General features: G+C 50.7%; 1 protein-coding gene across 1 annotated transcript in view; it reads left to right on the top strand.

Annotated features, from left to right (window-relative positions):
* The window catches only part of LOC147901943 (Haloacid dehalogenase-like hydrolase (HAD) superfamily protein), a 60,526-nt gene that overhangs the window by 25,333 nt on the left and 20,247 nt on the right, over positions 1-14,946 (top strand). Inside the window, exon 6 of the mRNA XM_087374561.1 lies at positions 8,770-8,843. Coding sequence (XP_087230687.1) covers positions 8,770-8,843 — 74 coding nt within the window. The remainder of the gene's footprint in view (positions 1-8,769; positions 8,844-14,946) is intronic.

The raw sequence follows: 14,946 nt of genomic DNA, 5'->3' as shown, positions 1-14,946 counted from the left end.
GGCATCTTTGACCTGATCATTCCAGATAAGCGGCTGGCGATCGATCTCCTCCTGACAGCGGGGAGGGGACTGAATGAGATTGAGGCGGAGCCGCCTCCAAACCATGAGGAGGCTACGAACGAGTGGGGAACGGGGCTGAGTGAGAGGGGCGGAAGTGAAGATCCACCTGAGGGACAGGAGCCACTCTCCACCTCGGCGCGGGACACAAGAACCGACCCCCTGCTGAAGTAGCATCTTCCACGTCTGCCCCCCCGGGGTCAAACCGCGGATGACTAACTTGCCTAACAAGGCCTGACTCTGCAGCTCTGGATCGATGACTTTCAGGCCTCCCTCAGCTTGCGGAAGAATAACTGTCTGCCAAGCAACCCTGGCTCTGGTATCTTTGAGGCCATCCTCCTCGGACCAAAGGAAGTTGCGAACCAGCCTCCTAAGCTGTGCCACACTGGATCTCGAGAAACACCAACAGGAAGCCACATACCAAGCAGTGGCAAGGAGGACTTGGTTGACTACCAAGGCACAACCTGCAAGGGAAAGCTTAGCAGTGCTCCAGAAAGCCAGCTTCCGTCGGATGGAATCTAGCACCGGGAGAAATTGCTGAGCTGGCGTGATGTCCAGGCCGACCTGGAAACCCATGTATCTAGTTGTCTGTCCCCGCGGGATCCACCTGAAACCCAAAAACCTCCCCCACTGAGAACGCGCCCTGGGGTCTGTGAGAAATGTTCCAGTTGATTTTCGCACCAGCAGCCGAACAGAAGACCTCCAGGGCCATCCGCACCCTCTCCAGCATCAACTCATCGTCTTGGACATACAGGGCTGTGTCATCCGCGTACTCCGAGTCCAAGAGCTCCGTGTCCTCTCGGAGGGGAAGGCGAACACCCCTGATCCCTGTAGACCTCGCTCGAAGGTAGTAAGTCATAGCCTCGGCGAAGAAGAGAAACAGTAAAGGAGCAAGGGGGCAGCCCTGACGCACTGATCTCTCCAAGCTAAAACGCTCACCCATCCTGCCTCCAATGATGACTCTGCTAGAAGCTGTCCTGTACAAAGCTGAAATACCCTGAATCCAACCTGCTGGGAAACCTAGCCGCTCTAGAGTCCCCTCCAGAAAGGACCAGTCCACTCGATCGTAGGCCTTCTCAAAGTCGAGAAGTAGGATGGCAAGGTGTGATCCGCTGTGCTAAGCCCACTCCGCCGCCTCTGAAAAGGTGAAGACATTATCCAGGATACTGCGATCCTGGACAAAGCCTGTCTGAGTGTCATGAATGAGGTCTGGAAGTAGAGGCCGAACTCTGGCGCAGATCATCTTGGCGAGGATTTTGTAGGCAGTGGTAAGGAGAGTGATCGGGCGCCACTGACGGATCTCCTGTCTATCTCCTCCCTTCGGGATGAGGCAAATCAGTCCTGAGGAGAGGCTCTCTGGCATATAACCGCTGCTGAAAATCCTCTGAAGAGCTGCTAGGAGGGGCTGATGGATCTGGTCCCAGAAGGAGGTGAAGAATGCCCGTGATAGCCCATCCTCACCTGGGCACTTCTGTCCATCGATGGCCATCAAGGCCTCCAACATCTCATTTGTGGTAAACGGAGCCAACAACGTCGCCTGCATGCTAGGCTGGACCAAGGAAGGAGTGTGTCTCCACACCTCCTCACGGGCACGACGAGTACGAGGAGCAAGCGGCTCCTGCTGGAAAAGGGTCCTGTAGAAGTCGGTGGCCAATCCCAAGACCTCTCCCGGATCCGTAACGATGTGTTCCTCCGCTATCCTGAGACTCCGAAGCTGATCACCTGCAGCTCTCTGGCCATGTGTCCTGAAGAACTCCCTGCACATCCGGTCACCCTTCCGAGCCCAGAAGGAGAAAGAGGCGTGATAGGAAAACTCTGAGCGACGCTGGAGTGTCTCCTCAAGAAGGGCTCTGGCTCGAAGGGCCTGGATCCGAAGCTCCTCCGAGCCCGGGGATGCCTGCTGGAGCCGCTGAATGGAGGCGAGGTCCCTCCGAAGAGCTCTCTCTCTACCCCACCACTCCTGTCGAACCTGTAGGGCTGCGAGCTGACAGATCTGGTTGGACTCCTGCAAAGCCTGCGCCACCGAATCAACCAGATCCGCGCACTCGCCCCAGTCTCTATCCCAAAGACTGCAAATACTGCTGCGCACGTCCTCCCTCGAGAAAATGGAGTCGGGAATCCAGCATGAGCAGGGGGGAAGGGCCTGAGCTGCCGAATCTAATTATAAGAGCACAGGCGCATGGTCGGAGAGTGTCGTCCCTGGAACTATACCGGCCTGACCGCCTCTGCTGATGGCCCAATCACTAACATAAAATCCATCCAGCCTCTCCAGGAGTCTGCCTCCTTCCCTTCGGAAGCCCCACGAGAAGTCCAAGCTCCCGTGCCAACGCCGGAAGGACGGGTCTCGCCAACAGTCCCTTCCTCCTGTCGCAAAGATAAAAGAGTCCCAAGCGGACTGCTCTGCCTGAGACATACCTGTAAACTCCGGTCCTCTGCCCTGCTGGTCCTCCAAGGTCTCCAAATTGTTGAAGTCACCTCCAACAATCCAGGAATCCATGTGTCTGGGAGAATCCCTGTAAGTGTCCTCCAGAAGGTGGCTCTACAACGGAGATCTGTGGGAGCATAAATGTTGAGGATTCCAACTCTGGAGCCCTCCAATTCCAGGCCTACCCAAAGGGCACAACCTGGAATCAGCGTGCCATGACCGAAAACTCCCTGGGCTAGCTGCTCTCCCACGGAAGTACAAACACCACCACTCCTCCCCAGTGCGTCGGTCGAGGGCTCCCAATAAGTGTGAGAGCGACCAGGGAGAATCTTCCCGCATCTACAGGAGTGAGCCGCCGAAAGCTTGTGCTCCTGGAGCAGAAGTACATCCAAACGACCAATCACTGCTGGCTGAAGTTCCTGTCTCAAAATGAGCTTCCTAGGACCACGGGTGCCAGAAGAGTGAAACCCATTCACATTCCAGGATACGAGGTGTAGGCTCATGGTGAGGACTGGGAGGCAGCGAACAACTGTCTGCTCGCGGTCGAGGTCGAAGAAGAAGCTGACATTTCAGAGTGGAGGCACTGGCGCTTATGGGAAGGTTTGGAGGGGGAGGCGGGGTCGTCCTGCCCGTCCTTCAACACCTTTAGCAAAGGCGAGAGGCCTTTGGTACCATGAACGAAAGCTTTCTCGAGCCAGCTCGAGATCTCTGAGGTGGACATCCTGTAGAAGGCACGGAGTTTCTGAGGAGTCCAGGCTCTGACATCTTGGGGGAGGGGCCGAGACAGGGGGGGCCTGAGGATCACAATCAGTTTGAATCGTTTGGCGGCGCAGCGCCACTGCAGGCGCACGTCACCCTCGGACCACTGAGTCTCGAGAAGCTGCCCACTGGACGGGCCTATCCAAGAGCAAATCTGAGCATGCGTCTGCTCCCTGAGAGCCTCCCAGACCGAGTCGTCTGTCCAGGTCTCGGTGCCGTCGCTAAGGAACGTGAAAGCAAAGCTAGGGCCATCCCTAGGGGCCAAGGCGGCTATCTTCCCATCCGCCCCTTTGCGGAGCAGGAAGATACTGATGTCAAGGCAAGCAGGGAAGGTCCCGAGGTCAGCCACATTCAAGTAGTCCCAGGGGCCAGATCTGTAAAAGTCGCGGGGGAGCTCTCTCTCCTGAAGCTGAGGCCCGTCAGAGTCTGCCACTGAGGGGCTAGCGGACGGAGAAGCCTGCTCCGGTGGTGGTGTAGACTCAGGGTGTCCTGCCAGCGGAGGGGGAGGGGGAGGAGGCTGGGGAATAGGCAGCTCAGACTCCTCAGGGGCGGCTAGCGGAGGAGAAGAAGGAGGGAGAGCGGGGGCTGTCCTCGGCTGAGGAACCGTCGGAGCAGCTAGCTCTGCGGGAGAGCTGAAAGAGGCGGGGGGGGAGGGATGAGGCTGCATCTGGAGCTGGGGCTGAGAAGGAGGGGGAGAAGACTGAGAAGGACGAGGGGGCTGAAGCTGCGGGTCGGGAGACATGGGGTGCAGTTGGGGGATGGGCTGGGGCTGAATGGGAAGAGGCTGGGGAGAGGAAGAGAGGGGGACCTGAGGCTGTGGAGGGCGGGCTACCGTCGAAGAAGATGCTCTCCCATGTCCCTGGGGCGGCTACCTGTCGGGTCTCTGAGGTGCAGCTACAGGCTGGGTAACCTCTGCCTCCTTGCCTTTATCAGAAATCTTCTTGTTCTTTCCTCTTTTCCTTCTAACCTCAGTCCAGCCGCCAGCTATCTCTGGTCCGGGCTTCGGCTGCCTCTGCTCCTCCTGGCGTGGCTGCCCGGAGGGGGGGGGAGGGGGCGGAGAGGGGGGAGGCGGGGGAGGCCGAGAAGAGCTGGCGAAGCGTGGGCAAACAGCCGCCAGGTGCCCAAAGCCGTGACACCTCAGACACTGTCTTGGCTGTCCGGTGACTACCATGCTCTGGGTGATGCTGCCGGCACCTGTCACGATCTTGATCACTGCCGGGAGAGTCGCAGGATCCGCCACAGCCACACGGAATCGGGGGGCTCCTGCCGTAGTCACCGCATCGGCGAAAGTATCGTGCATAACCCAGCCGAAGTGGGAGCCCAGATCCCTAACAATCGGCCGCAGCTCAGCAGCAAGACCAGGAAAAACTAGCGTCACTGGATGGCGAGGTATACGGAACCGAGCATCAAAATCTGCTGCGCTGAATCCACGGTACCACGGGACTATCATGATAATCTTTCCATCCACTGACGTGGGGGAGCCAGCAATCAGGTTGCTCGCAGCTTTCGCACTGGAGAGTTTAAGCCAGAAGATGCCCCTTCCCATAAGGGCCACCTCCTCAATATGGCCGTCCTCTAGCATGAGAGTGGACTGGAGCCAGTCCCTGATGGCTGATCTGGAGGGGGAATGTCCAATGACTCTGCCATAGCCAGAGGTAAGGGCAAAGTCATTGGCAACCTCTTGAACCCGAGATGATTGCTGCTTTGTTAGGATGACGCGGTAGGCATCTGGAGAGGGAGGGACCGTCTGGGCCTCCGGTTCCGGGCAGGGAGCCGCCATACCGCCAAGACAAACTGCGAGGCTTCTGATGAGGAAGAGGCTGCCACCCAAAAAAGGGGGGGGGGTTAGAAGCGGGAGGGTGGAGCCTGGGTGTGGCGGGAACGGAGGTGGCGCGAGGTGGAGGCGTGGAGGCGGGGAACGGGTGAGGTGGGGAGGCGGGAGCGGAAGCAGGGGCGAGGGAGAGGCGGAGCGGGGGCGAGGGGCGGACGGGGGGCGGGGGGAATGGAGGGATGGAGGGGGTGGGGTGGAGCGAATGGGCGGGGGGGCGGGGGTGAAGGCGGGAGGGAAAGGCGGGGATGGAACGGGAGGGCGGAGAGGCGGGAGGGGGCGGGGCGGGAGGCGAGGGGTGAGGGGGCGGAATGGGAGGCGGGGGTGAGCGGAACGGTGGAGGGCGGGGTGGAGCGAAGGGGTAGCGGGGTGGAGCGGAGGGGGTAGCGGGGCGGGGGTGAGCGGAGGGGGTAGCGGGGCGGGGGTGGAGCGTGGCGAGGGGGGGAGGAGCGGGCGGGGGTGAGGCGGGGAGTGAGGGGTGAGGCGGGGGGGGCTGCGGTGAGGGGGGGGGGAGAGACGGAGGTGCGAGGGGGGGGGTGAGAGCGGAGGCAGGGGTGAAGCGGAGGAGGGGCGGGTGAGGCGAGGGAGGGCGCGGTGGCAGCAGCGGGTGAGGGGAGGTGAGGGCGGAGGGGTAGGGGCGGGAGAGGGCGAGGCAAGGAGGGGCTAGGGGGAGGTAGAGGTACGGCGGGGGAGGGGAAGCTCAATCATCTGTTATCGACCAATTTCACCTAGTTGAAGGTAGCAATTTCTATTTTAACATTGGCAAGTGCGCGTGCTTCCCATGCATCTAACTTAAAGATTCACATACATTATTAACCTCAGCTACAAAAGGACATAAATCACATTGACACACGTCACACTCGGAATTTGTCATCATATTTTACTTCTAAAGAGTTTACGAGAGTGCAGAGTGGGACATCAAAATCACCCTGCAATACATAGGGTACTCTCCTTTGACAAAAGTTAACTTCTGACTCGACCACTTAGTTTGGACGTTTAGCTTGTTCAATCATTCTTTCCATAGAATTATATCAACTCTATCTTAAGTCATAAGCATTAAATATAGATCTTTGAAGTAAATCTGGACAGTGAGGAGAATTTGCATGGCACGATGATCCTGTATTTGCTTTTTCACTTGTATATCTACCTTGTAGATGTGGTCACTCGGCTAAGTTGGAACCTCCAACTTTTTGCACTAGTTTAGTATTCAAGAACTTATGAAACTCCTAGAGTCAACCAAATTGTGCCCTGTCCTACCGATGAGCGTCTCATGCATACATATGAGATCATTGGGTTTGCATACATTCATACTAAAGTTACAACCATTCTTGCAAGGAATTCGACCTAAAGTTGTGGTATGAACAGAAGATATATTGTTACCTTTGACTGCGGCCAGCGTTGCCGTCTTGGCTTACCGTTCAATTTCGGACACTGCCCTCGCATATGCCCATGCCCCTTTTATCCGCAATTGAAGCAGCAGCGTTCCTTTACATACTAAAGGGTTTGTTTAGCCTTCTTTACGTGCTTTACGGTCACTTCAACTAGAGGCTTTGAGGGACTTGTGGCTTGTGTCTGATTTGTCTCTTCCTCCTAAAAGTTTGACCTGGAATTCGTGGTAGCATGTGGTTTTTTAGAAGAACTCCCCTTTGCCATAGTATCGTCATAGATCTTAGCATATTTGATTGCGTCCTCGAGTTCTTACTGCGGTTGTTCTTCACCTAGAGTTTATGCACCTTCCCTAATCCATTGATAAAAAACCCACACAAGGTGGTAGGATCCATGTACGAGGCTTTTGATTGTAGGTTCCTAAATTCCTGCAGATAGGTATCGAATGGTATTTTGTCCATGTTCAAGTGTGTGATCTCTGTGAGGAGATCGAACTCATCCTCAGGTTGAAGAAACTTCTCTTTTAACATTTTTGTGAATTAAACCCAACTCATTGGCTTTTCTTTTAACCCCCTCCACCATGCTAATGCCTTTCCTTTGAACATCCCTCACACCATTTGGATTTTCAAGGAATCAAAAAAAGGGATGGAAAGAAAGTATATTTGTCACTAGTTCAACCATGCATCTATGCAGAAAACAATGTAAATTTGCTAAGATTGCCTTGAAGATTGGGTATAGCTGTTGGGAGGGAGTGGCATTGCATTAAGGCACCACCAAGGGGGAGCAGAATTGCATAGAGAGAAGTGCTGTTGTAGGAGTGTAGAAAAGGAGCTTGCAGGAGGAGCTGCTTCAGTACGAGGGCTTCTGCAGGAAGGGGACTGCTGCAGGAGCATAAAGAATTGCTGCAGGAGGCCGCTATTGTGGACGAACTGCTGCAGGAGGCATTTGCTTCTGTAGAAGAGCTGCTGTGGCTGTGGAGGAGTTGCTGCAGAAGGCTGTGCGTTTGAGAAGCTGCTGCAGAGGATAGAATGCATCAGCAAGAGGGGGAGAGAGTGTGTACAATGAAGGGGGGGTGGGGCTCCTTTAATAGATACTGGAGGACTGTTTGCTTCAAGTGTGGGAATCTGGCTTAGATTGGGATAGAGGGGTTGGAAAGGCCTCAGAGAGAAGGTGATGATGGATTTCTTGGAAAGTGGTGGGCTGCATGGAGCCTGAATCCATGCTTTGACAAGTGGTGCCATGGGTCATGGATGGATCATGGCCCTGCGACATGTCCTAGCACAGGTTGCAATGTGTCTTGTGCCACCTCACGGGCTGCCAGGTTGCAATGTGTCTTGTGCCACCTCACAGGTTGCAATGTGTCTTGTATCTCTTCGACTCTTTCATGTTTACAGGGCCACACTTAAGGCTTTCACAAACATTTTCTTTAATAGTTGGGACACTAATGCTTCTGACCCCTTCGATAATGGTCCACCCTCAAATGCTAGACCCTAGTCAACTATTACCTGACTGAAGAGAAGGAAAACATATGCATTCTTTTGGCAAACATCCTAATTTAAAGAACTTGTAACTTGAGAAAATAAGGATATGCAATAAGTGACAGGCAGTCTAACTCAGGGTTTGGAATAACCTAGGATTGGGAATGGAGCTAGCATGGGTAAGGTTTAGATCCCATGGATAGTATGCAGATAAAGTAAGCTATTTTGGAAGGAAAAGTAGAGGCTTTATAGCTAAAACCAGGTTTTATTGGAAAAGTAGAGGTTCCCTTATGGAAAGTTAAGCTACTTTGTGCATGAAGCCTAAAGTTACGACTAGCTGCTAAAGATAGCTAGGCTACATGCAAGAATTTGATCTCAGTGTTCAGCTATAGCCTGTTACTCAAAACTGTGGTTTGTGATGATGTTTTTTAGAACATTGATGATGTCAGTATATTACTCTATGAGTTATTTGGTGCTTTTTAAAGACTCAACATTTGGGAAATTATTACGGTATTGTACTAGTGCCTTAGGGTCAATTTGATCATTGTTAATAGTTATTCGTGGAACTTTGAGTTTCGGGAAAGCCTTTTTTTGAATGGATACAGGGATTGCAACAAGCTACTTGATGCTATTTTTTGTTGCCTTTCTTTCAGCCTGTTGTGCATTTGAGTGATGAGCTTTAGTAATTTTCTTCTGTCTGTATTTTCACCCTCTCTGCTGTTTGTACCTTTTCTCTAACTATATGTGAGAAATGGTAAAAACTGTCTGTAAATAGTAATGAGAGTAAGTAATGTTCTATTCATAATGTTTATTGATAAACTCCTCATAGACTACAGAAAAAATCCTGGTTGAGGATCGGGAGATTCAGCGGCAGATTCTTTGTGTGGGAACCGAACATGTCCTCAGAAAGGTAAGCATCCTGATTTTTGCTGAGTTTGTTTTCAAAGGATCATGTATTCAATATGAGAGTTACAGTTGATGAGGTGAAAGTGATCGACAAGCGTAAGTGCTTGATGACAGTATAACGGCCCAATCAAGATTGTAACCTTGATTCAGATTCGCTCTTAGGAGTAAGTGTGTTTAAAGAGAATGTTTAAAATTCTTGGACTTGGCAATCATTTGTGTAATGAGCATGTCCAAAAAGGGCTGTTTTCCATCATACCTAATTATGCATAAATGTATGAAGGATTTGTTGTTCTTTGTCTTCCTTTACCGTCAAGATTATGTATTTACCATCATGCTTTTTGCTGGGCGGTTATTTGCCCCATACATATAGCATCTATTGCTACTCAAATCCCTCCCCCTCTCCTAGATTTTGGAGGACGTGACACTGTTTGTGTACTATGTGATTGTAAGTTCAATGGTGATTGTATCCTAGGGTGTGCCACAATTCCTTTGCAGGCACTAGGTACTGCTCGTTTGCCCATGGGCCTGACTAAAGTCAAGTAAGATCTCCACAAAGCTGGTTTGCAAAAGCAGAAAATAATCGATCCACAAGAGTTCGTATAAGTTTTAATCACATGGTACAGGATGCTGCTCCCCTGCACAAGCCCAAGCCCAAGCCCCAAGCACCGGAAATGCCTGCTTTGACAATCATTGATTCTGGTCGGAGTCATATGTGGGCCAACAACAAATGGTGCAAGTGATATCTACTGAAGACAAAACAAACTGGGATGCAAGCATCATGATAAGGCCACCTGATCTCAAATTGGACTGCTTGCTGTGCTTTACTTAGAGAACCTCATGAAATCCTTGGGTGGTCAATCTTTAAGGAATGCTCTTATCACTTGTGTTCAAGCCCCTATAGAGACAACTCCTTTGTACATTCTTGAGGTCGTTTAAAGTTCTCTAATGTCTAAATTGTCCTTAAATAAGGTTCTGATGTCTGTATACATTTGGCCTCCTAAATTCCGGATGCCCAACTTATATATATAAGTGAAAGGAGGTGCATTAAAGAAGCTCCCTTATGTGGTATAACCCCCTTTTCCTTTCCTCTTAGTTCATATGTTGTCATACTTGAGCTGTCTCAGATAAGAATTCATCATCCTGAGAAATTGGTTGTTTCATCATCCTGAGAAATTGGTTGTTTCAGATGCTGTAAGTCGTGGATCAATGGCAGGTTTTGTACTAGGGGAGATGTAGAGTCACTATGCTTGCTGAGAGTTTAAATATAATAGTTTTAGATGGATGAGATTGCATGGCATCATGGGGTGAGTAGCCTTGTGAATAAGGGCGAGCTTGCATACATAATTCTTCATGGGGGCTGGATTCTGATAGAAGATTATCCCATGTTACATCAACAATTCAGCAACATACAACTGGCAGATTGGGAGCTAGAGTGCCCCTACACCAAAGTAAAGACACAGATTGGCCCCAAACCTTGGCGCCCCTTTCGGTATTTCTTTACTAAATGGAGAGACCTGCACATAGATACACAGTGAGTCCAAACTCATTTGCATTCAGTGCATTTCCCACTCTCAGTAGGCATCAGAGTCCCAAGCATTAACCTTGCTGGGCCCTGCTCTCATACCCCAATGGCAATAGGCATCCATCTCATTGCAAACACCTGCATAAACTTGGAGTTGTTGCTAGCCAGCCCAAATGGGGTCACAAAACTCTACAGACTACCACAGGTGTCAACTGATTCACTGAAATACCCAAGTAATTGGTGCATAGCTAGTCTGCCTGCAACCATGGGAACATGATCTTGAACTGCAAGCATCCATTGTGACCACACTGCCAACTAAGCTTCCCCAAACACAGCGCACAACAAGGCACAAAGTCTGAGTGAGCAACCGACCACTCTTTGGCATCAAGGGCATTACACAGCCCGCTAGGCATCCATTGTCAAAGCTTCACACTTGGGTAGGCATCAATGCCCCATGCTTACACCTTGTCATGCATTGCTTTCACCAAGCTTAACAGTGAGCATTTAATTCTGATCCAACAGATGGCACTTAGGCACTGTATGATACGGTTAATCTCGTCTCGCGGGATCGACTCAGGGGGTGCATCCAAACTATATTGAAAGGTGTCCATCTGAATCCCGTGTCTGGCAAACCATGTGGATATACGTGCATACCATGTGTTTGCCCCACGCTCAACTAGTCGTTTGGATGACTCCAGAGCCAGCCTCAGTAGTCTCCAATGGGGTAAGTCCCAGACTCTATGGATAAAAGTCACTGTTTGAAAGATGACATCAATCTGTAGTGGTGTCATGGCGAACTCTGCCTGTACTATCTCATGCGGGACAGAGGGCTTGCTCCGAATCATCCTAGATCCCATGGTCACCTGTAACCACTCAAATGTCTTTCACATTGCTATCGGTAGATCACACGACACAGGGCTTGGCCACATCATCAGACAGCTCTACCGATTGTCTAGACGACGAAGTGCAGCCCGTACATTCTGTTTGGTGAACAGATGACAGGTGGTGGGCCTAGGCGTGGAGGACATATCCGGTGGTGTCTGCATTTGGGCATCATAGAGGGAGCATGCATATGTGTGCCACACATCTGGGTCAGAAATGGGGATAGGTGGCTTCCCCTCTGATAGAAATCCCCATCCAGTGGTCGGGTCTCCTCCTCGGAACGATCTGACAATCTCATCCATCCTATGTGTGAGGAAAGCCTGTCTCTTACGGTGCGTCAGTCGTCGATAGATCCTCTGTGCTTCAGGTGGCGTCGAAGGACTCAAAGTCTGCTTTTGTGTGAGGTGGGCTCTCGCCTCTCTGCACTCGTCGTCGAACCAAGGGTTGTGAGGCATCTTCCCATCTCTGGCCCGCTTGGATCGGGTCGTGGGAAAAGATTTTATAGCAGTGTCCTGTACCACTGAGAAAAGGGTGTCGGAGGCGCTTGTGAGGTCTATGCCGTCTCCAAGTATAGCTGGGAGCTCCCTGGCTAGATGGCTCATGTATAGTGGGTCGAGAGCATGGTCAAAGTGGATCTGAGTGCGTGGGGGGAGCTCTCCTTGTGATTGGCGTGGTGGTGGCGATATGGAAGGTCAAGTATGAGTGATCAGCTTCGAGTGGGGGGAGGGGTATGGCGAAGTCGTGTATCCGTGAGACAAAGTCTAGTGGGCCTAGTAGATAGTCCACTGTACTAGATCCACCACCATGTGGGAAGCAAGTGAGTCTCCTAGAAGATGGCCATCTGTGAAGGCCATTAAAGATGATTAGGTTGTGGATTGCCCCGAGTTCAAGCAGATGTCGTCCATACCCTATCACCTGTGGGGTATCTGCAGAATGCCTTACTATCCCAAGCTCAGTTGCATCTAGTTCCGGGACTATGTGTGGGTCTCTGTCATCATCTGAGAAGTCAAGTAGGCCCACCTATCTATTTCCTGTCCGTGCATTGAAGTCCCCCAGCAAGTTAGTGTCTCCTTGTCTGGAAAACTTTGTGATGTCATCATGGATGTCTCATATGGATTGTGTCCATCTGTAGTGATCTCGCGTGCATAGGATGATGTGTTTGGAGGAAAGTAGCACACTGCAATGAAGATAGGCCGAGCATCTGGGAGCTGAACTCGTATCCACATGTGTCGTATGCTCCTCTCTCCGAACCATTGATATGAGTGGTCTCAATTGTGATTTGAAAAGGACAGCCACTCCGAGCCTTGAACTCTGCTATCTCTTCTCAACTCTCTTCTATGAGCTGATTCCCATGTGTATCCAGTCACTGTGGGCAGCCCTCGCTCTGGACTCTCGTGTGTTTCGGTGTAGAAAATCATATCTCTATCATTATATATCTCCAGGAAACCCCTTGGGTCAGACCATAATGTGCCATTACAATTCCATACTACTATTTTCAATCCGGTATGTGCACACATCCTATGAGCTTGACACCATCACAATTCTCTCTCTTCCTTCTCTTCTTTATCCTCCTTATCTCCTCTCTCTTGAATAATCACCCTACCATCCCTATAAACAGCCCATTTCCCTGCTTCCCTTGCTGCCATTACTTTTATCATACCTTCCTTGCGATGTTCCTGTTGTAGGAGTGTGAGGTCATCATCTAGGTAGATCCTGGTTCCCTTCAAAGTCGCCCTCGTGCTCATGAGGATCTTCCTGTCCATGGCTGTCTGGAATTTCAGCACTAGTGGTTTTGAGGGTGCCTCAGGTTTACCCACCCTCCAGGCTGTCTCACAAGTGAGATTGACTCCCATTTTGGTGAACAGTATTTTGGCATCTCCCATTGGAGTGTCTCCTATCGGAAGCCCCCTCACTAAGACATTTAATGCTTTCCTGGTCCTCCTTTTTTCCTCATCAAGTGCTTCGGAGATAAATTCTTTTTTGGGGGCTGTTGTGCCCTATTTGACCACATCCTTCCATTCCAACATCTTAGCTTCGCCTTTGCTGATTTGTTGTTTAAGCTCAGCATGTGTGCCTTGCATTGTTTCTTGCATGGTGGCAATGTCCTTCCTGACATTGCTTTGCAATTTCCTTCCGGGGGTGCTTTCATGTCCTTTATTTGCTGCAATTCAGTCTCCAAAGCATGTACCCTGTCCTGGAGCTTGTTTTTCTCGCATATCCATTCACCCTTTTCCTTCTCCCATTCCTCCTTTTTGCCCCTTTCTTTCCTCCATTCCTCCTGCATTTCCCTCCATGCTTTTTCACTTCAGCTAGTGTTTTATCTACATGTGCCTTCTCCGCAAGGAGGGCCACATTAGTAGATTCCAAGCTATCGATTCTTTCAATCAATTCAAGGCATATCTTTTGGAGGCTGGTGAGGACATTGGACGTAATGTTTGGAGAGAGAGAGAGAGAGAGAGAGAGGGAGAGAGAGAGGGAGAGAGAGAGAGTTAACATGACCAGGATCCTAGCACTACCAGGCAATGTGTAAACGATCAATCTTGATGTGCTTATTACAATCACAACCCAGAAAGCATGCTATGGAATCTCTGCTCACAGCCCGCACTCTTGCAGTTTTAACCCATGTGTATTCCACTAGCCCTCCATACAAAGACCGTACGGACCACTAGTACTAGACTTCCGTACAATCACCCATACACTGCAGGGCTGTACTAGGCCATACAGACAAAGATCAAGCTGTACACACAAACCTGTCCAGCAGGCCGTACATCATCTATGAGCAGTCCATAGACAGCCATAATGTGGGATGTACAAAATCTGCAAGCTTCTTCCCGTACACAACCGTACGCTGGATTTGCCCAGCCCGTACATCCTCCGTACATGTCCATACACCCCGCTATCCTCCTCTTCAACTTCCGGTCAAGATCCTTCAACATGTTTTTTCCCTCTCGGACCACTTACATACGTTTTCGCCTATTTTCCTTGCCTGGAGCCTTCCAAGGTCTTCCTTGCCAAATTGGTTTGTATGGGCATGCCACGTGGCAGACCACGTTTTCATTTGCCCCTTGCCCGCTCTGTGGGGTCCATTCCAATGCCCAACCTTGGATCCTTAGGGCTTTTTGCCCCCTCTTTGGACCCAACCACAATTTTTATGCCAAGGCATTAATTGCTAGGGGTTCTAGCACACCAAGCAACCCATGACCTTGCTCCTTGCTTTCCAAGGGTCCTGCCCACATGCAGACCAACATGCATGTGAGCGATATCTTGCCCTCGTGACAAGAGCCTTGGATTAGAGAGGTCTTGATTGATTTGAGAGTTGTGCATACGTGGCAAGCAGGGTAACGTCAAGCTTTAAAAAATACTACTCTTGCTCGTTTGATTTGTTGGGATGGTAGACGTTGCTCATCAGAAATTGTAAATGGATCAAGCTCACGATTACAGCTTCCCCAATTATCCAATATTGCCAGAGAATATGCAGACTCCTTTTCAGTTAACACAGCTGTGCATGTTTAGCTGCACCTCTGGTATGTTGATCTCATGGCTTAATGTTTTTGATTGCTGATGAATAAACTTATTGAGGAGAAAGGCAGCAAATGCAATGTAGACTTTTCCCTCTGGTTTGGATTTGCAAACATAAAGAAGTGCATGCCTCCCCACTTGTGAGCTCTCATATGGGGGAGGATGACGCACAATTTTGGATGGG

This window comes from Dipteris shenzhenensis, chromosome 5, assembly GCF_047967505.1.
Source record: "Dipteris shenzhenensis isolate YYH24624 ecotype China chromosome 5, Dip_SZ_1.0, whole genome shotgun sequence".
Taxonomy (NCBI): Eukaryota; Viridiplantae; Streptophyta; class Polypodiopsida; order Gleicheniales; family Dipteridaceae; genus Dipteris; species Dipteris shenzhenensis.
Note: the sequence above shows the minus strand (reverse complement) of the source record. Positions and strands in the feature narration are given on the sequence as shown.